The sequence below is a fragment of the Corvus cornix genome, chromosome 15, assembly GCF_000738735.6.
Source record: "Corvus cornix cornix isolate S_Up_H32 chromosome 15, ASM73873v5, whole genome shotgun sequence".
Taxonomy (NCBI): domain Eukaryota; kingdom Metazoa; phylum Chordata; class Aves; order Passeriformes; family Corvidae; genus Corvus; species Corvus cornix.
The window spans coordinates 10,908,905-10,930,888 of NC_046345.1; the positions used below are offsets into that span (position 1 = coordinate 10,908,905).

The window sequence follows — 21,984 nt, forward strand, 5'->3', positions numbered from 1 at the left end:
CCTCGGAACAGAGCAGTGTGGGATGAACCCCACCGAGCCCTCTCTTAAAAAAAGACACAGTGCAGATGACTGCAAATAAATGCTTTACTAGGAGCTGGATATGATATAACCCTGCTGGAGGGTAAAGCCCCCTTCCTGGAGCAGCTCTCCCACCTTTGGGACTCAGCACATCTACCCTTAGCACCTGGCGCTTTCTGCTGAGGGTTTCATCCTGTCCCATGCAGGTGGGATACTGCTGCCCAGTGCTGGGAGCAGCTAAACCTCTGGGCACAGCAAAGGACTGCAAGGAATGCTGCTCCTCCTGACTGGCCAGGGATAATGGGCTTCAAGGACGGGAGGGCATCAACCAGCACACAGGCCTGTCAGAATGCCTACAAGTACCCAGGAAGCCCCTGCTTGAGGCTGAATCTGTCTAGGGCATCCTCGGGGCAGAGGCTACACAGCACCAAGCAAGAGCGGGGGGGAAAAACCTTTGCCACCCTGTGACACCATCCCCAGCTGCCATAACACCCTTATTCCCTACACTGGAGACTGGCTGCAGGACCCTGACTCAAGTGTGGCACTCCTTGCTAGAGGTCTGGGTGTTCTTCCTTGTCACGTTTGGGTAGGGTCTTGCCATGAGCGGTGGGTGCTTGGGGGGGCAGCAGTGTTGGCAGAGGCTTGGCAGGGGCAAACTGGAATTCCTCCGGCACAGGGGCATCAGGTGTCTCCTTGCGGTAGAAGCCCAACTCCTGCACCAGCTGGTTGATCTCTTCCCGGGTCATGTCACTCAGGGGAATTCTCTGTACCCAGACAGGGGCTGTAGCCTGGCACCTGTGGGGCACTGACCACCCCAGGCCCTGTGGCAGCAGGTGCTGCACTGCCCACTCACCTCAAGCTCCTCATACCGGTGGCTGAGAAGCACAAGCTCAGGGTCAGCACCAGGCAGGTGTTTCATCTCCAGGTTATGGCTGGGCAATGTGTCAAGGAGTGGGCAGCACTGGTCAGGCCCATGCAACCCCCATGCCCATCTCCATCCCATCCCATCCCATCCCCTTCTATGTTCTTTCACATCCCATTCCTGCCTATCCTGTACCATCCTCCATCCCAGCCCATCTTCTCTCATATCCTACCCCCTCCCACCCCATCTGTTCTGTCCCTCATCCCGTCCTTCACTGAATACCATCCCATTCTGTCCCCCATGTAATACCATTCCATCCTCCATCACATCCCCCAACGACCCGTCCTCCACTCCCCACCAAACCCCATCCTCCCTCAGCCCATCCCCTCCCATATTACATTCCTTCACAACCTGTCCCGCTCCCATCCCATCCCACAGGGACCCCAGCGCTGCAGCCGCCGCCGGTGGGTACTAGAGCGGGATGTCCTGGGTGACGAACGCCTTCACCTGCGGAGAGTGGCCGGCCGGGCCCGGCTCAGCGCGGGGAAGCCCCGGCTCCCCAGCCCGGCCCGGCCCCGATACCTACCTCCCTGAGACGGTTCAGCCGTCACCCGCCGCAGGTCTGCGGGAGGGGACACCCCATCAGGCACCCGGCGGGCACCGGTTGGCCCCCAGCGCGCCCCGCAGCCCCGCCCGCGCTCACCTCCACCTTGCGTGGGTCAGGTCCCGCAGCACGGCCCCGCGGAGCCGGGGGTGCTCCGAGCCGCCGCCCACCGCCAGCGCCGCCAGCGCCGCCACCAGCAGCAGCCACAGACACAGCCCCGACGGCAACGCCCGCATCGCTCCCGCCGCTGCCACGTCTGGCGCGGCCCGATTACGCGCACGGCACAGCGCATGAGCAGCGACTCGCGCACACAAACACGTGCACACACAAACGCACGCACGGACATGCGCACACACGTGCTCGCACACACGGACATGCGCACGCACGTACGCACCGTGTGAGTGGCGCGTAACTCCCGCGAGCACGCACCGTGCACAAACCGGCACCACACAGACCAACAGCACCACCCACAGCAGCATGCACACAGCAACACACACACCGTGCACAGATCGACACACAGAGGCCAACATCACCAATACACACACACAACACCACACACCAACACCACCAATATACACATTGTGCACAGACCATTGTGCAACACCACACACACAACAACTACACATAGACACAGTGTTCCAGTTTGGGCAAATTTAGAAATATATATCCTCTGAGAGAAGGCACAACCACCCCTCCCCCACCAGGTTCGAGAAAAAATAAATTTTCGTCGAAGGAAAGTGAAGAAGATAAAACTATTTATTTAACAAACACATGGGAAGGAAAATAATGTTAGATGGTAAAATTTTCGCGGTAGAGGAAAAAACCTGGGAAAGTGTTCGAGTCCTCCCTTTGGTCTCCTCGGAGCTGGGGCTTGGGCCGGGGCCAGGCCCTCTGTGCCCGGTGGAAAGTCCTCCCGATGTGCTCTGATGTTACAGCAATCAAGCAGTCCAGTAGAAAAGGGGAAAAATCTGGAATTCCAGAGAAGGAAATCCAAAGTCCAACTCTCAGTCTCTCTCCGGAGAACAAGAAGAAGAAAAACTGGCCAAAAACTGACTGGAAAAAACAAGCTGGGTGCTTCCTCCCTCCCCTGCCCCAGCTAGGGAAAAAAAAACCTGCTATCTTTTTGTAACCTTGAACGAGCTGCAAACTGCTTTGAGAAAGTTTTGCTCAGTTTTTTCCTTCCCCCTTTCAGGCTCAGTTTAGAGGCATAGAAAGGCACAAAAATTAATTTCTGGGCATAGGCAGCGATATGGGATATACATCATAAGGTCACCCCAAGACACACAGCAACACACACACTGTGCACAGACTGACACACAGACAAAACACACACCACCAACAACCCACATACCCCAACACCACATGCCAACACACATGCCAACAGCACACACCAATACACACACCCCAACACCACACACCATGTGCACAGACCAACATGCACACCAACACCACCACACACCCCAACACCACAAACACCATCTCACACACCTGCACCGCACACACCCCCATGACACCTGCACTGCACACATCCACAGTAGGCACACTGACACTGACATAGTGCAAAAACATGCAGAGACACCCATGTCAGTGTGTGCATTCACACACACAGCTGTGCACACTCACACACCCTCCTGCATACACAGCTGTACACACACACATGCACAGGTGCGTGCACACAGTCCTGCATACATCTATACGCAGTTTTCACAATAGCACATGGGTACAGACACACTGCTACCCCCCTTCCAGTTGCTCCTAGCCATGCCTACAGCTGCACATATTAGCCTACACAGCAGTGCACCGGAACACACCAGCACCTCAGTCACATGTGCAGTGGTGTGCACACACATGCTGATCTACATGTACACCCAGCTGTATGCACACACTGCACACACTCATCTGAGGCACATCCATGTGCAAACCATCATGTACCCCTGCACACACCCATCTCAAACCCCTGCCCCCCACTGCAGCTGCACACAAACACCCATGCACAGGCACATCCCATACATAGGTCATGGGGTCTTGGATTGACTGAGGATGGAGGCAGATCTGGGGTCTCTCTGGTCCCATCACCTGTTCAGGCAGGGTAACCCAGAGCCAGGGGCCGAGGACAGTCTCCACGTGGTTTTTGTGAATATCCAAGGATGGAGACTGCACACCTTCCTAAGCATCTTGGGCCAGGGGAAAAGTGTTTCCTGACATGCAGAGGGACCCTCTTGCACTCTGGTTTGTGCCTGTGGCCTGTGGTCCTGCCACTGGGCACTCCTGGGTAGAGCCAATCCCTGGCCCCTACACTTTCCCTCAGGTATTTATCTACATGGATGAGATCCCCGAGCTTCCTCTGCTCTGGGAGGCACAGTCCCAGGTCTCACAGCTTATCCTTATATGAAAGATGCTCCAGCCATTCCTGCTTGGGGCCCTTCACTGTACTCCCTCCAGCATGTCCATGTCTCCAGGACTTGCTCTTGGGAGCTCTGCACTGGACACAGCACTCACAGGCGCATTCGTGACGTCCTGTGACCTGCTGACAACACCCCAGCGCAGCCCAGGATGTCATTCACCTGCTTTGCCCTGAGGAGACGCTGAGCCCATGGTCAATGTGGTGCACTTGCAAGGACAGGTGTGCAAGGACACGTGTTCATGCACAAGGACAGGTGCGTACACGCAAGGACAGGTGCGCAAGGACAGGTGTGACAGATGCGCACACGCAAGGAAAGGCTTTCGGGGGCAGAGGGAGGGAGCGAGGCAAGAGCGGTCACGTGAGCTGGGCGGGGCGGCAGGTGCGCGAGGGGCGGGGCCGCTTCTGCGCCTTTAAGGCGCCACGCAGGTGGCAGGTGCTGACGTCACTGTGTGGATGCGTCACGGGTGGGGCCGCAAGGTGCGTGGGGCTGGGTCGGGGCCGCTCCGGTCTCCTCCTGCCGATGGACCCGGCCAGGCGCGGCAGCGCCGACCGGGGCCCGGCCGCCGGCGCGACCCGGCCCTCGCGCGGCCCCGGGAGCGCGGCTCGGCTCCCGCCCGATGCTGGGGTTTCGGCGGCGTCTTTCCTCGGCAGCGGCGTCCCGGGCGGCCGTAGGAGCTCCCGACCGGATGCCGCGTGCGACCCCTTTGGGCACGGCTGCCCGCGGCGCGCAGGGACCGAGGAGCGGCCTCCAGCCCGGACCCCGCCGGAGGGGCTCCCGCTGCCGGCCCTGCTGCCCCCGTCCCGGGTGGCCCCCGTCCCCGGCAGCGCCGAGCCGCCTTTCCGCCGGAGCGGCGGGAGATGTTGCCCAAGGCGGAGTCCAGTGACCACATCGCGGCCTGGGCGGGCCCCGCCATGCCCCGCGCCCCCACGCTGCCCAAGGCCGTGTCCAGCGAGTTCCTCGCCGGCGGGCGGGTGGGCCTGACCCCCGAGCGGAGCCGGCTGAGCTACCCGTCCTCGCCGGGCCCCTCGGCCGGCTCGGCCCTGGCGACGTCTGCGATCCGCTGCCGGACTGCCCGGACCGGGCCCCGGAGGACGGCACGTTCCGGTGAGTGGGGCTGCGGGGCGCTCGCGGGGACGGGGCGCGCAGTGCCGTGGGAGCAGCACCCGCTGTGCACTGGAGGTGCCCCCTTCTTCCACTGTGGCGGGTTCAGCAGGATTGGCGTGCGGGGCTGCAGGCATGCTCCTGGCGGGGAGGATGCCTGGTACCCACTGTTCGTGGGGGATGTCGTGATAGAGACATCGACTGCAGAGTGGGTGCCACCTACCCCCGCTGTCCCCGAGCACTGGGGCTAGCGTGGCGCTGCTCTCCTTCTCTATTGAAACGTGTCCCTTGTGTCTGAGGCTCCTCCTGTCACTATCAAAAGAGCCTGCGGGCCCTTTGCTGGTGCCCGTGCGCAATGGCATTAATGTGTTGTGATGGATGTGGCTTTGCGTTGGTGAAGGACACCGCTGCGGGGCTGCAGCACTGCTGTCGCATGTGCTGCCCTGGCCTTTGTGGCTGGCAGGGGCTGGGAACAGAGATCCGGGTCCTTTTCCCCGGGAACCTGAGCTTTCCTGGAGAAGAGGGGGGGAAGCGGTTTTCCAGAGACACCCTGTCTTGCAGCCTGCCTGCTGTGCCAGCCTGCCTGTGTTAGCTGGTGGTGATGAAGACAAGGGCTCTTTGTGCTGATTTCTAGAATTTCAGGTGCAGATCTTGGGGGGCCTTGGAGGCAAGGACCTGTCTCCCTCATATGGGAATTAAGGACCTGGTGTATATGCCATGACTAAGCTTCAGCCTTGGCTCCTTCTATTGCCAGCAAAAAGCTTCCTTGGCAGAGCTGGGGGCTAAACAGGGGTACAGAGAACCCCTCCAAGCCCCCATGTTAGCCTATTCTTCCTTTGTCCTCCCAAGCATCACAGTGGTCACCTGGAACGTAGGTACAGCCATGCCCCCAAATGATGTGACATCACTGCTGCACCTCAACACGGGCGAGACAAACGATGTGGACATGATCGCCATCGGGTAAGAGAATGAGGTGCGGCTTCCCCTTCTCCTTACCCTCCCCCCCCCCCTCTGGCAAATCCCCTTTTTGGGGAATCCCCAGAGCTCTGGCAGACAAGGAATGGAAGCTTCAGCCTCCCATGGGGCATGGGGAGTAGGGAGGAGTGTGCATCACAAATGATAGCATATCAGAAAAGGGGATGGAGAATCAGCTCCTGGTAGAATGGGAGTGCTGAGAGGAACTGAAACCCTTGAGTACTGATTAGACTTGAATCCTCATCAAGCCTGAGGCTGCCTATGCTGGGCCAGGTGAGCCCTGCTCTTGCTGTGAGCCGTGGTGGTCCTTGGGTCAGGTCTGTCAAGGCAATTGACTCGCCTGGCTAAGTCCTCTGGGAGCATTCTCCTCTCTGCTTTTGCATGTGGCATGCAGGCCTCAAGGGCATAGATCTGCTGTTCTCCCGTGGCTGGATTGGCTCCATGCCCCTGGTACATAGACCTGCTGGCAGGGCAGTGCCACAGCACTGTGGTGAGGCTGGTGAGGTGAGGGTGGCTGTCCCTCAAGGACTGCAGTGGTATGTGAATTCCTGCTAAGGCTGGGGATGTGTGGTCCTTGCACAGGGAGCAGGAAGCAGCCTCTGCCTATAGATGTGAGGTGGAAGAGCTGGATCTGCCTCCAGGACTGCCCCAGAGCTCCCAGCCACAGGAGCATAGTGGTGTAAGGGCTGAGGCTGCCAGGGCTATGATGCTGTGTTGGAGCCAGCCTCCCAGTCCCCTCAGACTTGCAGGCCAGTGGAATGAGTTTGTGTGGGCTGCAGAGGTCAACCTGAGCTGCATGGATAGGGTGAGGGGTGTAGCTGACAGTGAGGGATCTGCTGGGACCATGTTCTGGCCCGGGCAAGGTGTCCTGCTTACTCCTCGCTTCCTGGCATTTTTGCCTGGCTGCGTCCTTCCTTGGACCTGTGTCTTTGTGCTCCAAGCACTCGATATTTTTGGGCAAGACATTTCCTGATTGTGCTGCTCTCTATGGATGTTTTTCCCTCTCTTCATTAATTGCTGAGCTGGGAGGAGCACTATTAACTTTCTGGTTGCTGCTGCTCCGAGCTGCATTGCTCAAATACATCTGGACACTTGGTGCTGGTGGGACATGACCTCTCTGTAGAGACTAATTTGACTGAAAGGCCCCGTAAGCCCTCTTCCACCTTGAGATGGGCTTCAGGCTTCTGCTCAACCCTGTGCAGCTTAACTGCTTCTGCTTTAGAAAGGGCCAAGGCCTCCTGGATTCAGGGCCACTTGTGCCTCCTGCCAGCACATGGCCCAGAATCACCGGAGCAAAGACACAGCTGGTTTGTGCTCTAAAATCAATGTCTTCCCTTGAACTGCCCTTCACACCCTGTCCTGCTGCCCAGCATTGTGCTTTGGCACCTCTCCTGAGTTCTCACTAACTGGGACACAGATGCTTTCCTGGTGTGGCTGAAGGACCTGTACATTTCCTCTCAGGCTGCAGGAGGTAAACTCCAAGATAAACAAGCGCTTGAAGGATGCCCTCTTCACAGATCAGTGGAGCGAACTCTTCATGGATGTGCTCAGCCCCTTCCACTTCATCCTGGTAAGGAGTCCCAAAGGAGCTGGCAGCTGGTGTTCTCTCTGCCTGCCAGGCAGGTGGGACACAGAGACAGAGAGCTGGACTGCAGGATTGAGGGAGGTGCGGTGGGAGAGCTGGCTGGAGAGACAGCCTACAGCCATCCAAGCAGCAGGGACCGCTGCTGCATCTCACACAGTGAGTTGTTTGGCTTGTGTCACTCTGCTCCCTTTCCTGTGCTTATGCTTCCTCTCTGGTGCTTTGAGGTGACTTTGTTGCTGACTACATTGAACTACGGTGAGGAGGTGAATGTGGGAACCGGCCTGTGCTGCTGGCAGTAGCCTGCAAGGCTCTGAGCAGGCTCAGCTTCTCCAGTCAGGTTCAGCTCCCCAGGGCATTTGCCTCAGAGCATACGTAAGCCCAGTATCACTGAGGCTCAGGTTTGGCTGTCAGTGTTCAGGAGGGTATGCGCAGATCTCTGAACCAAATGTGCTGTTAGTCACCTGTGGGATGGGGAGGCACATGAAGGGTGGAGGTGCTGCCCCATGGCCTGGAGCAGGGGAAGTTGTCCTGCTGTCCCTAGGCTCTCTGCCATCCTACCTCCAGCCCTTGCTCCCATTCCAGGTCAGCACAGTGCGGATGCAAGGTGTGATCCTGCTGGTGTTTGCCAAGTACTACCACCTGCCCTTCCTGCAGGACATCCAGACAGACTGCACCAGGACAGGGCTGGGGGGATACTGGGTGAGTGTGGCCCTGGGGGGAGATGGCAGGGGGTTGGCTTCCCAAGGAGTCATGGGATCCTCTTGGTGCAGGGCAACAAGGGTGGGGTGAGCGTTCGTCTCTCCATCTTCGGCCACATGGTCTGCTTCCTGAATTGCCACCTGCCAGCACACCTGGAGAAGGCAGAGCAGCGCAAGGAGGATTTTGCCACCATACTGCACATGCAGCAGTTTGAGGGGCCTGTGGCCAACGGCATCCTGGACCATGAGTGCGTACCCCACCACTTTCCTCCCCGGTCTGGGCTCTGCTGCCAGTCCCAGTCCTTGACCACATCCATGTAGGGTCTGGGGTCTGTCCCCTGCATCCCAGCACAGCCTGGAGATCAGGTCTTGCATGCAGAGCTGGCCCAGCATGGACTCAGTGTGGTGGGATAGGTGTTTAGAGGGGTCTTGGTCTCATCACATTCAGGGCTGGTACAGCTCAAGCCTTACTAGCACTGTTGGGGTTTGGGACCAGTGAGGCAGAGGGGCCAGCACTGTCCTGGTGTCCTGGCTGTGCTGTCTGAATCCAACGGGTGCCTCACTGTGGACATTTTCACCCTCAGGTTCAGCTTGGGGAAGTCTGGCCCATTTGGCTAACGATGCTTGGTCCTACCTGCAGAATCCTGGCGGCTGGCCAGGCTGCCAGCTGAGCACTGACCTGTGCCAGTGTTCCCAAGAGCATCTGGGCTGTGGGATAAGGCTGCCCCTAGGTTGGGGACATCTTATCCCTGCTGTGCTGGCTCTGGTAGCCTCAGCCCTTTCAGTCTGTTGCCCTCACTCCCATCCACAGCCTCGTGTTCTGGTTTGGGGACCTCAATTTCCGCATCGAGAGCCTGGACATCTGCTTTGTGAAGTATGCCATTGACAGCAATGTCCTGAGCCAGCTCTGGGAGAAGGATCAGGTGAGGGACGGGCATGCTGGCAGCCTACACTGGACCCCAAGCAGTGATTGACTCTCCCCAAAACTGCCCATGCAGCTGTGGGACAGGGCATGTCCTCTTGCAGCCCATAGGACAGGAAGGGCCCTGGCTCTCATGTCTCTGGGGAGAGGAAGGGACAGCAGAGTCTCAGGTCAGTTTGGATGGAACTGGGCACACTTCCCTCATCAGTGAGTGAGGAAGAGCTGAGGCATTGAGTCTACAGACTAGCTGCTGGCATAGATGGACAAACCCTGAGAGCTGTGGGAGCTAGCAGGAACGGGATAGGGATGTCACAGTGTGCGAGGGTGGAGAGATCTTGGTGGTGTTTGCAGAGGGGTCTGGCTATGGGGGCTGCTGTGCTCCTTGATGTGCTCTCTTCCCCACAGCTGAACATTGCCAAAAGCACCTGGCCTGTTCTCAGAGGCTTCCAGGAGGGACCCCTGAACTTCCCACCCACTTTCAAGTTTGATGTGGGCACCAACAAGTACGACAGCAGGTAGGAGAGGAGAGCTGGGCATGAGGTGGGGCTGAGAGATGCAGGAGCAGTGGGACTCAGAGCCAGGGTGGGTGCTGGTGTGGATGGGTGAGGAGAGCAGCCATGCTGGGGTGGGCACAGGCTGAACTGGGATGTGATGGCAATGCTGGTACCAGTGCAGGTCTGTCCCTGCAGCTGTGCTGAGCGGAGTGCCAAGATGAGCTGCATCCCCTGCCCACATGTGGTGTAGTGCCGGGGGAGGCAGTTTGGGTCAGAGCCCACTGCCTGGCAAGAGATGCCTCTCTGTGCCCTGCAGTGCCAAGAAGCGAAAACCTGCCTGGACTGACCGCATCCTGTGGAAGATAAAACCTCCCAGCAAGGGGTGGGGCACAGGTGGGCACCGGCCCAGCCAGGGTGTGCTGTCAGTGAGCCAGCTGTGCTACTGCAGTCACATGGAATACACGGTCAGCGACCACAAGCCAGTAGCTGCCATCTTCGCTGTGCAGGTGAGCACTGTCCAGGGCTGCTGGGAACACAGGCAGGACCTGCAGGGCTGGGATGCCCTGCAGGGGCATCTCAGTGTGTGGGGCTTACTTCTGTTTGGCAAGCTCAGCTGCCTTGCCCCTGAGTGGGGCCTTCTGTGGGTATATGCACAGGGGCCCTGGGCAACAAAGGCAGCTCTTTGCCATGCCCTTGCTCACCATGTACCTGTCTCTGACAGTTTGCTTCCAAGGTGGACAAGCCCCAGGTTGAGATTTATGTGGCTGACGAGTGGAGCAGGCCTGAGCAAGCAGTTGTCAGGTACAAGATGGCTGTTGGCTTCCACCGGAGCTCCTGGGACTGGATAGGACTCTACCGGGTAGGGGCTTGGGGGCTGCTGGGGCTGGAGGGAGTGGGGAGCACTGCACAGCACTGTGGGGTCCCTTCTGAGCTACCCCCCACCAGCGAACATGGTGAGGGCATGGAGCTGTGCCCTCCCCCTGGCATCATGACGTGGTCCTGCTTCAGGAGGCTCAGGTCTAGCAGTTCCCTCTTCCTCCTGCTCTGTGGGCCCCACAGGGCCCCAGGGCACACGTGGGGGGGTGCAAGGCAGCTCTGGGTCATCCTGTGTGAGGCAGAGGGGGCTGAGCAAGAGGAGAGTGAAGGGTGATGGTGCCGAGTGGGGCTCACATTGCCCCACTCACCTGTGTTCTCCTATGTATGTGCACAGGTGGGCTTTCGGCACCCTAAAGACTATGTGTCATATGTCTGGGCCAGGAGTGATGAGGGGGAACGCTGCCTGGAGAAGCAGCTGTGTGCACAGGTGAGCTGGGGCCAGCCCTGCTGTCTTGCTGGCACTTCTGCCCCATGGTGCATCCCTTTGTGCCCCTGGATGGGGGAGGCAGACACCTCGTTACTGCTTTGTGCTGAGCCTCAGGCAGGCTCATGGTGTTGGCAGTAGAGATTTGTGCTTTTGGCTGGGGCTGGAGGTGGGGTGGGGAGCACCTCTGTGCCAACCTTGGTGCCCATCAGGTGTCTCTGGGCTGCAGGTGATCTTCTCTGAAGAAGCACTGCCTAAGGGGAATGGCGAGTACATTCTTGGATACTACAGCAACACCTCCAGTAGCATAGCTGGTGTGACTGAGCCCTTCCAGGTAAGCACAGGCAAGAGGTGAGGGGGAGGGGGAATGGGTGTGGGGGAGTCTCTGGATGGGGGAGGTCAGTTGCTGTGGTACCCAACAATCCCCTGTGAGTGTCAGCCAGCAGTGCTGATGCAGGGGTGCAGATCTCCCTACCCAGGTCAGAGGAGGGCAGCAGCTCCACAGACAGCTCAGGCAGCAGCTCAGAAGAGGATGACAGTACACTTGTCCTCCTGGCCCCCAAATCCCGCAGCCCCAGCCCAGGCAAGATGAAACGGCATCGGAGCCGAAGCCCCAGCCTGGCCAAGTTCCAGGGCCTCATCCTGCGGCCATCAAGCCGGGACAGGGGTACAAGCCGCAGTCCCTCACCCCAGAGCCGTCGCAGCCTCCCCAGGAATATCCCTACAATCCATCTGCCACAGGAAGAGCTGGGGTACCATGGAGTCAAAGGCAAGGAGCTGGGACAGGCAGCTGAGAGCCTGGAGGGCAGCTCTTTCTACCAAACTGTGGAGGAGCAAGGTGGCCTTCGGCGTGTCTCTGCTGACAGCCCCCTGGCCAGGGCTGACCCCCGGAACCTAGGCCTGCTGCCCGCACTGCGCCTGGAAATGATTGACCAGGCCCTGGGCCGGCGGTGGGAGAGCGCAGACCAGGGCTATTACCCCTGCCGGAAAATGAGTCCCACCAGCCTTCCAGGCTGTGGCACCTCCCCAAAGGAGGGGCGCAACCCCCAGGAACTGGACAGACATAGCTGTGCCATGGGCCACTGATGCAGTGGTTCCTTCCCTCCTCCCCATAGCGCGCTTGCTGTGTGCTTTCCTCTGCCACTTTCCTGCTGAGACACTCCCTCCCTTATTTATTGCAGTGATTACTCACCCCTGTTGTGTGCCTGGCAGGTAGAGGCCCCCCCTGCTGCCCCCAGCCCAAGCTCCTGCCCTGGGCAGGGCTGTGAGGTGACAACACAGGGGAGGGTGGGCAAAGCTGGTCTAATATGGTTTGGGGAACCCCTCATGAACTTCCAAGTGCAGGACTCTTATCCCATGGGAGGAGTGCTGGCCTCACACCTGAGGTAGCACAAGAGGCCAGGGCAGGGCTCTGGCAGGAATGGTGATGGGCACAGAGCGAGGACCACCACAGGGTACCCTGGAGATCAAAGCTTGCTCCTTCCCTGCTCTACCACTGTGCCTCAGCCTGAACATAGTGCAAGTGACAAAATAAATGATTCTGCCCACCCCAGCTGCACTGTGCTCACTGCTGGGGGCAGGATCAGCCCCGGGGTGGGGGCCACAGCATGAAGAGGGGGCCAGCAGGGTCAGCCCTTGCACCATACACCATGCTCTGACCACCCTTTATTTCTTCTGCTGCATGCAGGTACTGACCCCAGCCCTCCTACTTTGCCTGTGCAAGAAGGTCAGTGTCACACCTTACTGCTCAGGCCCCCCAGTTGAAGGGTCACCAGTCTAGGAGTGGGGGACCCTGCCATCCCCCCTGCCCCAGAGCACACCAAGGAAGGACAATTGGTTTCCCCATTCCTGAGCCCTCCTATTTCTTTCCCCTTGCTTTTGATGCTCATGGATGGCAGCCACAGTTCCTTGAGAGGCTTCTCAGGCTCTCTGCCTGCTCTGGCTGTGGTCCTCAGCTCTGTGCAGTCATGCCAGCAGACATGCTCAGTGCCATCCTTTGACTCGGGGACCAGATCCCAAGCAGCTCCAGGCTGCAGCACAGCACATTTTCCTCCCTTTCCTTCCCAAGGCAGCGTTGCTTGGGCATCATCGAGGCACTGTGTGGGGCCAAGTACCTGGTGTGTGCTCTATGACCAGATGCTGGCACTGCTCACAGAAGGTGCCTCCTTTGGCTTGTGTCTTCCAGTGTGGATGCTTGGCCTTGGAGCTCACAGGCAGAGGGCCCCAGCCTCTTAGAGTCTTTTTGAGCTGTCGTGCAGGTACAAGTACAGCCCTGGTCACTGTGGTACAGCTGTCAAAGAAGCAAAGCTGTGACCATCAATGTAACCCTGCAGCACCAACATCCACTGCCCCTGCCCTGCAGCCTGCTTGTGGCATGGCAGAGCAAGGGCCATTGTGTGCACTGCTGTTTCCTACCCCACACAGGCCCTGGCCTCTTGACCTCCCCACCTACCTGTGCTGTGACCCCCTGCCTGGGCTGCAGGCAGCAAGCAGCTCCAGAACAAAGCAGTCCATGGTGATGTGGTCAGCCAGGACAGCCACGTCCATGTCACTGCACTCCCTCACCCTGTGGAGGCACCGTGCCAGCCTGCAGGCACAGGAGAGCAGGCATCAGCAGGTGCTGGCCAGGGCAGGCATCCCACCTCCTCTGATCCCCAACTGTGTGTATGCACACAGTGCCCTCTTACTCCTGGACTCACACCTGCGTGTGCAGTTGCAGTGGAGGAGTGTCCGGCTGTCCACGTTGTGCAGCTGGTACCTCACCTCGTGGGGTGCAATCTGGTGCTCACACTTACCCAGATGCTTGTTGCACCTGCACCCCCTGCCTGGGCCTGAGGAGAGTGGGGAGGTAAGAGGCACCCCAAGCACATGACCCCACCAGCCTGAGGCCTTGGGCCACCCCTCCTGAGGTGTGCACATGCTGCCCACAGTACCAGCTCACCCTGCTGCCTATGCTCCTTCACAGCAGGTACGGGTGTGGCTCCACACTGTGCTGTGATTGGGCTAGGCCCAATGCTGCCATACCAAGGGTGTGCTGAGATTCCAGCCCTTTGCTCTGCTCCAACCAGATCCTGTCCCGACACGGTCAATGCTGTTGTGGGGCCAGGCTCTAGCTGCCACTGCACTGCTGGGTGCCTGGTTGTAAGCTCAGCCTTATTCCTGGCCAATGCAGGGGTACCTGGGCCCTGCAGCTGCTGGGCTGTCTTAGGTCTCCATGCCTGGCGGCGCCCAAGCTTCACCCTCAGTTGCTGTCGAAGCTGCTTACGCCCAGTTCTAGGGAAATTCCTTCCCTTGTCTGGGGGCTGCACAGTGAGGCTGCCCCTCTCCTCTGCCGGCAGGCTGGGGTGGTACTGACTCTGCTGCACCATCCTGGCCAGAGGCACTACACCGTAACGCTCACACCTGGGGACACCATGTACTGTGAGGTCCTGCACACCAACCAAGCCGTGACCGGGCAGGCAGCGGGGCAGGGCACGCTCAGGGCCGGGGCACCCGGGCACTCACCCGCCCCACCAGTGCCACTGGACGCACTCCTCGCTCTCTTCCAGCACAAAGCAGGGCACCTCCAAGAGGTTGAAGAATGTGACGCCGATGATGTTGGAGACGGTGTCGTTGATGGCGAGCAGGCACCGCCGGAACCTGCAGGCAGGGACCGGTGAGGAGGGCGGGGCTCCCCAGGCCCCCCGTTGTCCCCACGCCCCCGGCCCCGGGCCCACCTGGCGTCGCAATCGCAGTGAGAAACGGTGTGCAGGCGATAGTTGCGGATGCCGTAGCTGAACTGCAGCGCCGTGATCTGCGCCCAACACTGGTCGTGCTCCCGACAGCACCGGTCGGGGCCGCGGAACAGCCCTGCGGAGGCGCCGATGAGCGCGGCCCAGGGGAGGGAGACCGGGTGCCACCGCCGCCCCCCGCCTCTCCCTACCCAGCTCGCTCCAGTTCCCCGCCGAGTCCCCCGCGCCGCACCACAGCGTGCCTGGCAGCGTCCAGCCCCGGCGGCGGCGGCGGCGTTGCGGTCCCGGCGTCACGGGGTCGGTGCAGGCGGCGCGGCGCCGCCAAAGGACGGACAGGGCCCGGCGCAGCGCGGCCCCGTGCGCGGCGGGCGGGCGGTGCGCGCAGGCGGCGCGGAAGGCGCGGGCGAGGCGCGGATCGTGGCGGGCCCAGCAGGCATGGAGGCGGCCGGGGGCGGCCCAGACGCTCTCGACCAGCACGGGCCCGGTGCCGGCACTCAGGAACGCCACGTACCACGCGCCGCCCGCCCCCGCCACCTCCCGCGCACACACAGCCCCGCCGGGCCAAGCGCGCGCGCATGCGCACAGCGCCGCGCAAGCCAGCGCCGCGCACACCCACATCCCGCGCGCCGCTCCTCCCCCCGCTCCCGGCTTTAACCCCGCGCCTGGCGGCGGACCCAGGGCTGATTGGCCCGCGCCGCGCAGGCCCCGCCCCACCGCGGGGGAGAGCGGCGGGGTGCGGCCGGAGTCCCCAGCCCTGGCGCTTCCATTCCTGGGCGGCCCCTGCTACACGCATCCCCACCCCACGCGCTCTCTCCCTGGGCACCCATGAGTGTGCTCTCACGTGCACGGCTCTGGGTGCGTGCAGGTATGCACAGGTGCCTGCACACTTACCTTGAGCACACGTGTACACACGTGTGTGAGCGTATGCCCATGTGCCGTGCATGCCCAACCATGTGTGTGTCCCGCACAGGCTGTAGCCGTGTCCCTGCTCAAGTGTGCACTGCGTGCAGTTCAGGACACACAGCACTGTCCTGTCCAGCCCGTGCCGAAGCAGCCCATGGCCCAGGACCACACCTGTTCGAGGGCTGAGTATCCCTGAGGATGGAGCCTCCACAGCCCCCCAGTGCAAGTCCTACTACTGCCTGACCTTCACAGTACAAAGGTGTTTCCTGATGTTCAAAGGAACCTCCCATGTCCGAGTTTGTGCTCATTGTACTTTGTTGCAGAACTGAACATCAGTGGGAAGAGACAAACTCTTGTCTCTTTGCATCCTCCCTGCCTGGCTATTAACAGGATCCCCCAAAATTCCTCTGCTCCAGCCTCAGCAGACCCTGCTCCTGCAGACACTCTACACAGTACAGGTGCTCCAGTCACTCCACCACCATCACGGCTCTTTGCTGGACTCACCCCAGCAGGTCTGGGTGAGTGATTGCCCAGGTGATCCTAGCTAGAGCAGCACGGCTCCCCTAGTGCTCCCTGCCCAGCTTTGCCTGCTGCAGCTTGGGTGGCTGCCGTGAAGACACATCCCTGGCTCCTGCCTTAGCCAGTGCCCAGCAGTATCCCAAGGTCCATCCCTGCAGAGCTGCTTTCCACCTGGTGGCCCAACTTATGCTGGTACAATATCCCCATGGGAATCAGGATCTCTCTACCCTGGAAATACCCTGGGAGGGTAGCTGGGCTGTGGGGCAGAGCTCACTCCCCACCTATCCCAGGGCCCCAGTGCTCCAGGGAAGCATTGCTTAGGGCAGCCAGTGGGTCTGGTAATCCTGTGCATCACTGCTGCATCCCAAAAGGATGCTGGCCCTGCTCTGGAGAATTGGCCCACTGAAGTTCAGATGCACCAAGGAAGGATGGAAGGAAGGAAGGAAGGAAGGAAACCATGGTTCCCCTGGTGTGGCTCTTTCTTCCAGGGCTAGTCTGGAGTCATGTCTGTGTCCAGGCTGATGCTCTGCCCTGCTGGGGTTCAGGGGGGCCAGGGGAGGTGGTCTGTGGAGCCCTAACCCTAACCCAGGGACACTGGGGGCTGATGGATGGGGCTTGGCAGTGTAGGTTTATCTCACCTTATCAGGATTTCCCTGACAGCAATGCACCGCAGACAGGGCAGAGTCCACCCTGTGGCTGTGATAGGGCTGCTGTGAGCCACCAATAACATCACCCCAGGTGTCACAAAGGTCTCCCCTGTCCTGGCAGCTGTGTTCATGAAGCTGGATGAGGGCTGGCAGGATGGGAACTGGCATACGAAGGCTGGGGAAGGGCTCTGCTCAGGGGTACCCCAGACATGGGAGAACCAGCTTTCCACCACCCCCACAGGGATCCACAGAGCCCTTCTACCATGGGCTCTGCCACACTGTGCTGCATTCCTGTCCCAGTGCCCCTGGGGCTGCCCTGTGCATGCGTTGTGCCCCCTCATGCCCAGCACCCTGGGGCTGCCCTGTGCCTGGGCTGTGTTGGCAGTCCCATGGGGCCCCACAGGGAGGGATCCATGGGGCAGCAAAGGACAGCCTTGGCTGACAAGTGTATAACTGTGTCAGGGACCAGGGACACAAAACCCAGTTTGGGTTTGTCTGGATGATAACAGGGGATAAGGAGGGATGCTCAATGCTTTGGCCTTCACTGCCCAAGCAGCCAGTGGGTTACAGGGCTGGCTCTGCAGCAGAGCTACCCACTGTGTAATCACGCAGCTACTGCCCTGCTGTCAGCTGCTGGCAGAAGGCTGGTGGCTGGCTGGACAGTGAGGACGTGGGGCTGAGCCCTGGGCTACCCATCCCTACAGGCAGCACTGCCAGCCCTGCACCCAGCTCTGCTGACGTGGCTCAAGGCCGCAGACAAGGCCAGTGCGGGGCTAAGCTGCCAAGGACTCGGGGGCTGAGCCCGCAGTGGGGGAGCACTGAACTGTGGTGGAGATGCCAACATTCATGGTCAATGCAGCGAGGGTGGGCAGTGGGTGGGCCTGGGTCAGCAGGAGTACAGGAATGGGCTCGTGAAGCTGGTGAAGCAATTTTTTCCCCCCTTCTCTGTATGCCATGTTCCATTTGGGGCTCCCCAGTACAAGAAAGATCCCATACTGGAGTGAGGCTGGTGAAGGCTGCTGAGCTGGTTAGGAGTGGAGCTAGGCTTACTTGGGCTGAAGGAGAGGAGAAATCAGACTTTATCTGCCCTGAACTCTGAGTCATGGCAGGGCTCATTTCTTCTCCTTTTGCACTCCCCAGGCCAGCATGGGCATTGGGGTGATGCATCCTATGAAGACATCCTGCAGGCAGGGGCTGAATGACCAGACTGTGTGAGTGGCTGACAGACCTGTATCAGTGCTGACACACCCCCAGATGTCCCCATGTCCAGCCTTGCCCTTCACCCCAGCCAGCTGGCAGCACTGGCTCCCCACTGTGTGTGTACCATGCATGCTGCTGGCCATGTCCTGCTTGTGTCCTCTGGGGACAGGCACCCTTGGAGGGGATACACATCTTCCCTTCTGGAAGATGAATTGCTGCAGCACTGGATATAAGTCTCTCTGCATTTTACTACTCTAAGTTGGAACTTACGACTTTGTGGAAGGAAGGATGAACATGTGTCCATCCTGTGCAATAGAGCATCCAGGGGATCCATGGCTCTGGACATGAAAGGCAGAACAGGGAAACAACTTCATGAGAGAAAATGTCTTTGTGAAGGTTGGAAGACAAAAATCAAGTGGGAATGAGCAAAGGAATTGTGCAGTTATTTCAGGCCTGAGTTGAGATTATCAGTTCAAGCACCTTGCAGACCCAGGGGAGACCCTTGAAGGCTCCTTTGGACTCTAGCATGCACCGATAAGTCCCTCAACCCCATGCTGGTGGGTTGGTACTCCCCAGGTGGGCAGCCAACACAGCCACCACCTGTCTCCCTAGGAGAGCCTGGGTCAAGCTCTGGCTCCATGTGATATCTTTGTCCCACCTGGATCCCATCCTTTGGCATCAAGACCCCACGCCAGTGCCACCCTGTCACACCTGCGTGGGCACCATCATCACACAGCAGCCTGCTGCATCAGGCTGCTCAGGCTTTCCATCAGCCTGATGGAGATGATGGCACTGGGATGTGGTGGGAATCAGGCTCTTTCTGCTGCTTTTGTAGCATTTGCTTGCTCCCTGGCTATCCTGTGGGGCCAGAGGCCAGGGTGGTGGGCTTAACTCACCTGCACCCTGCAGTCCTGCCTCTAGGGACAGCAGTGGTTCAGGCTGGGGTAGCACTGGTGCCCATGGGTGCTCAGGCCACCCTGGGCAAGGACAGCCCGCGTGCCTGGCCCCAGGCCCTGAGAAGGCTCTGCTGGTTGTCATCATGTAGCATCTGCCCGGAGTCCTTCAAGGAAAGAGCCATCCCTCTAGGATATATTGTCTAATACATATTTTTAGGGGAAGGGACTACAGAGGCAGAATTTTCTTCTCTCTTGCCAGATTCTCATTGCAGAAGCAAAGCGAGCTCCATCAGCTATTTTCAGTGTGAGTCTGGGCTGTAGATGGGGATGGTCAGTCTGCACATCTGCAGGTCCTGCAGCTCACAGGAGCAGTCTCCTGCTCCAGGTTCTCAGCCAGAGCTGCAGCCTCCTCAAGGTCTTTTCCAAGAAAAGAGCACCCTGAAGGCCCTGGGCAGCCTTGTTGGGGTGACCCTGCTTGAGCCAGGGACTAGACAACCTCCACCCTCAGCAAGGAGGTGTGCCTTGCTTCCAGCAGTAAATAACCAGACTTGCCTATAGGAAAATACAGAAAGCCCCAATACATAAGGAACACAAAGAAAACCACCCCCAAACCCACCACAAGGCACAGAGATTCCTTGTAAGAGGATGCTGATGGTAGGAGGAAGTTCCTACCATTTTCTGTTTTCCCTTAGCCCCATGGCAATTCTCCATGCCATTGTGATCTTGGGAGCACCTGGTTTTACTGCCCTGGTGAATGCTTTCCCTTTAAATTATGGGAACTACCCAGGAGGAAGCAGCTCTGCAAGGAGGAGTGGTACCTGATTGGTGCATATCACTGCACTCCAGGTGAAGGTCAGGTAAGTGATGAGTCAGCAGGAGCTGGGTTGACCAAGAGCAGGAAGGAGGGGCATCAGCTCAGAGCAGAGACCCCCCTCCCAGCATGTGTGGGGGCTTGGCAGGAGCTGTGGGCTGGAATGCTGTGGGGAGAGGAAAGGTCATGGGGTTGAGGCATTTCTGGAAAGCACAGTCTCTTTTCTTTCAATGTCCGAGGAAAACTGTGGGCTGGTATTATTATCTCTTTGGAAATGAGATGAAGGGACCAAAGCAGCTTGACAAGAGAAAAAATTCCCACATGCTTCAGGTTTCCTTCCCATTGTGTGCAAGAGATGTGACTGAGCTCTGCCTGTGACAAATGCCGGGAAGGTTTGGGTGCCCGCAGCAGGAAGTGTGTGTGGCACTGGGTGAATCATTTACTGCAGAGTCAGGCAAACAAGCCATAGAACATATGTGTGGTTATTACTCCCAGGTGGCAGAGCAGGGTCTGGCGTGCAGCCAGCTCCACCCTGAGCACCCATGGGGGCTGGTAGGGCTGCAGGCTGTGCACCCTGGCCTGCAGCATCCATGCTACGTCCACATCACCATATGGCTCAGCAAAGAAGTACGAGTGCAGGACAAGCTTAAAAACTTGAGGATTCCTCCTTGAACTCCACACATCTCCCAGTAAAGGCAGTTTCCCAGGTTTTGGTAAAGGAAGTAGCTAATTTCAGATGGCCTTGGGCCCCAGTGAATTTCTCCTTCCCACTGGAGCTGAGTCTGGTACAACTGAGTCTGGGCTTCTCCTGGCTCCATCCAATGAAATTGCTGTCCTGGCTCTCATTTGTAGGTCCAACCTAGAGACAAGGCAGATTCACAAATTCCAGCAATTTCTACAGAGGGCAAACCTCAGAAACAGTCACACCACAGAGACTCTGCAGATGTTGGCCAGCAGCAGGATGAGGCCAGCTGTGTCCCAGGCTGTTAAAGGTTTTCAGCAGTAAAAAAGCAGGGCAGTTACACAGAGCAGCAATTCATGGAGTGAGTCCCGGAGACATGGCATGCTGCTGACACAAGGGATTCTGCAAAGGAAACTGGGACTCAGGAGCTTCCTTGTCCCCTGGCCAAAGATGGTAACCTGGGCCTGTGCTGCTGTTGTTATGACCCACTGGTCAGGAATGATGTTTAGCATAAATTCTTATCAGGTTGAGCAAAGCCACTGGATACGTGTCAGGAACTCTTGTCTTTCATTATACAGTCACCGTAATTCTGGCAACCAGCCCACTGCTTAGACTCAAAAGGTGTTGCCCAACAAGTCTGTGAATTCTTGTAATACACTTCCACAAGGTGCTGGCTAACATGCCACAACGCACCACTACTCAAAGGTGCTAGAAAACAAGTCACAAGACACTCCCATAAACTCCCCACTTGCACAACAAAGTTCAGTCCAGAGTATGGGGTGGAATATGATAAGTGTGCTTTTCCCAGGAGAGAAATAATACAGAAGAGGGAGAGAGAACAAAGATTATCATCAGGCACCTTGGTCTTGCCGTGTGGGTGGTCCAGAGCTGGGACTGTGAGACAAAGAAAGTGAAAAAGAAAGGGAGAGAAAAGGGAGGGAAAACAGAGTGGGGGGGCCCAATCCACTTTCTTTTCTAGTTAACCTGGTACAAGCATGTTATGTAAACTTGACTTTTTGTGCTGTTTTTTTCATGCATGCACAGCCTGCCATTTCAGCCCTCCTGCAGGAAGTGAGCTGGAGGAGGGAACTGACCTTTAAACTCAGGGAGGAGAAGGAGATTGGCTAAGAACACACTGCCCAACCTGCATGGGTCTCTCTCCTCCAATCACATCTTTCCTGTTCTAAGTCAGAATGTTTGAGACAAAACATGCCCATGCCTGGTCCAGCGCAGCCATCAGGAATGGTGACTCTGCAGAAGCACCCACATGTTGTGAGCAGCAGGAGGCCATGGCTGGGGAATGAATCTGGCCTAGAAAACCACCAAGTTAATTAGCAAATGCAGCTGCTCTTCCAGAAATCTGCCACTGGAACATCCCTGAAGAAAGGGCAGTGCTGGTCAGGAAGCTGCATGTATTTATTTTGGATACTCACAGCACCTGCAACGTTGCTTTAATTCATCCTTGTGTCCATGTCAGTTGTTTTGGAGGGCCATAACAGCTTCACAGGCTCTCAGTCCTCGGGACTGCCTTTACCATGTGGCCACTCCACAGGCACAGTTACCTCACAATGCATTATTGGGGCTGATAGTTACCTTCCTGTGCCCTGTGGCCAGAGGTGCTCCAGGCAAGG

General features: G+C 58.4%; 3 protein-coding genes across 3 annotated transcripts; 1 reads left to right on the plus strand and 2 right to left on the minus strand.

Moving 5' to 3' along the window:
• Positions 1 to 66: 66 nt before the first annotated feature.
• Positions 67 to 1,860, minus strand: SELENOM (selenoprotein M). The gene is made up of 6 exons (XM_039561338.1): positions 1,821 to 1,860; positions 1,584 to 1,756; positions 1,467 to 1,502; positions 1,353 to 1,387; positions 872 to 950; positions 67 to 782 (listed from the first exon to the last, which is right to left on the minus strand). The coding sequence occupies exons 1-6, from the start codon at positions 1,858 to 1,860 to the stop codon at positions 570 to 572; spliced, it is 576 nt and encodes a 191-aa protein (XP_039417272.1). The 3' UTR covers positions 67 to 569.
• Positions 1,861 to 4,393: 2,533 nt separating this feature from the next.
• Positions 4,394 to 12,516, plus strand: INPP5J (inositol polyphosphate-5-phosphatase J). The gene is given in 15 exon segments (XM_039561102.1): positions 4,394 to 4,686; positions 4,688 to 4,717; positions 4,719 to 4,867; positions 4,870 to 4,993; positions 5,840 to 5,950; positions 7,427 to 7,535; positions 8,133 to 8,249; positions 8,321 to 8,496; positions 9,060 to 9,171; positions 9,576 to 9,685; positions 9,981 to 10,170; positions 10,386 to 10,523; positions 10,875 to 10,967; positions 11,194 to 11,298; positions 11,430 to 12,516. Coding segments are annotated over 15 exon segments (2,463 nt in total). The 5' UTR covers positions 4,394 to 4,408; the 3' UTR covers positions 12,051 to 12,516.
• A 100-nt stretch (positions 12,517 to 12,616) lies between these two features.
• Positions 12,617 to 15,313, minus strand: PLA2G3 (phospholipase A2 group III). Its single transcript, XM_039561340.1, has 7 exons — positions 14,887 to 15,313; positions 14,681 to 14,813; positions 14,469 to 14,603; positions 13,906 to 14,366; positions 13,666 to 13,795; positions 13,417 to 13,551; positions 12,617 to 13,254 (listed from the first exon to the last, which is right to left on the minus strand). The coding sequence occupies exons 1-7, from the start codon at positions 15,311 to 15,313 to the stop codon at positions 13,050 to 13,052; spliced, it is 1,626 nt and encodes a 541-aa protein (XP_039417274.1). The 3' UTR covers positions 12,617 to 13,049.
• Positions 15,314 to 21,984: the final 6,671 nt, after the last annotated feature.

Coding starts and splice junctions, on each gene's coding strand:
- PLA2G3 (XM_039561340.1), bottom strand. CDS start 15,313: ATGTGGGTGTGCGCGGCGCTGGCTTGCGCGGCGCTGTGCGCATGCGCG. Junction 14,814..14,886: donor GGGGAACTGGAGCGAGCTGG/GTAGGGAGAGGC, acceptor GCGCCTCCGCAG/GGCTGTTCCGCGGCCCCGAC. Junction 14,604..14,680: donor CACTGCGATTGCGACGCCAG/GTGGGCCCGGGG, acceptor CCCTGCCTGCAG/GTTCCGGCGGTGCCTGCTCG.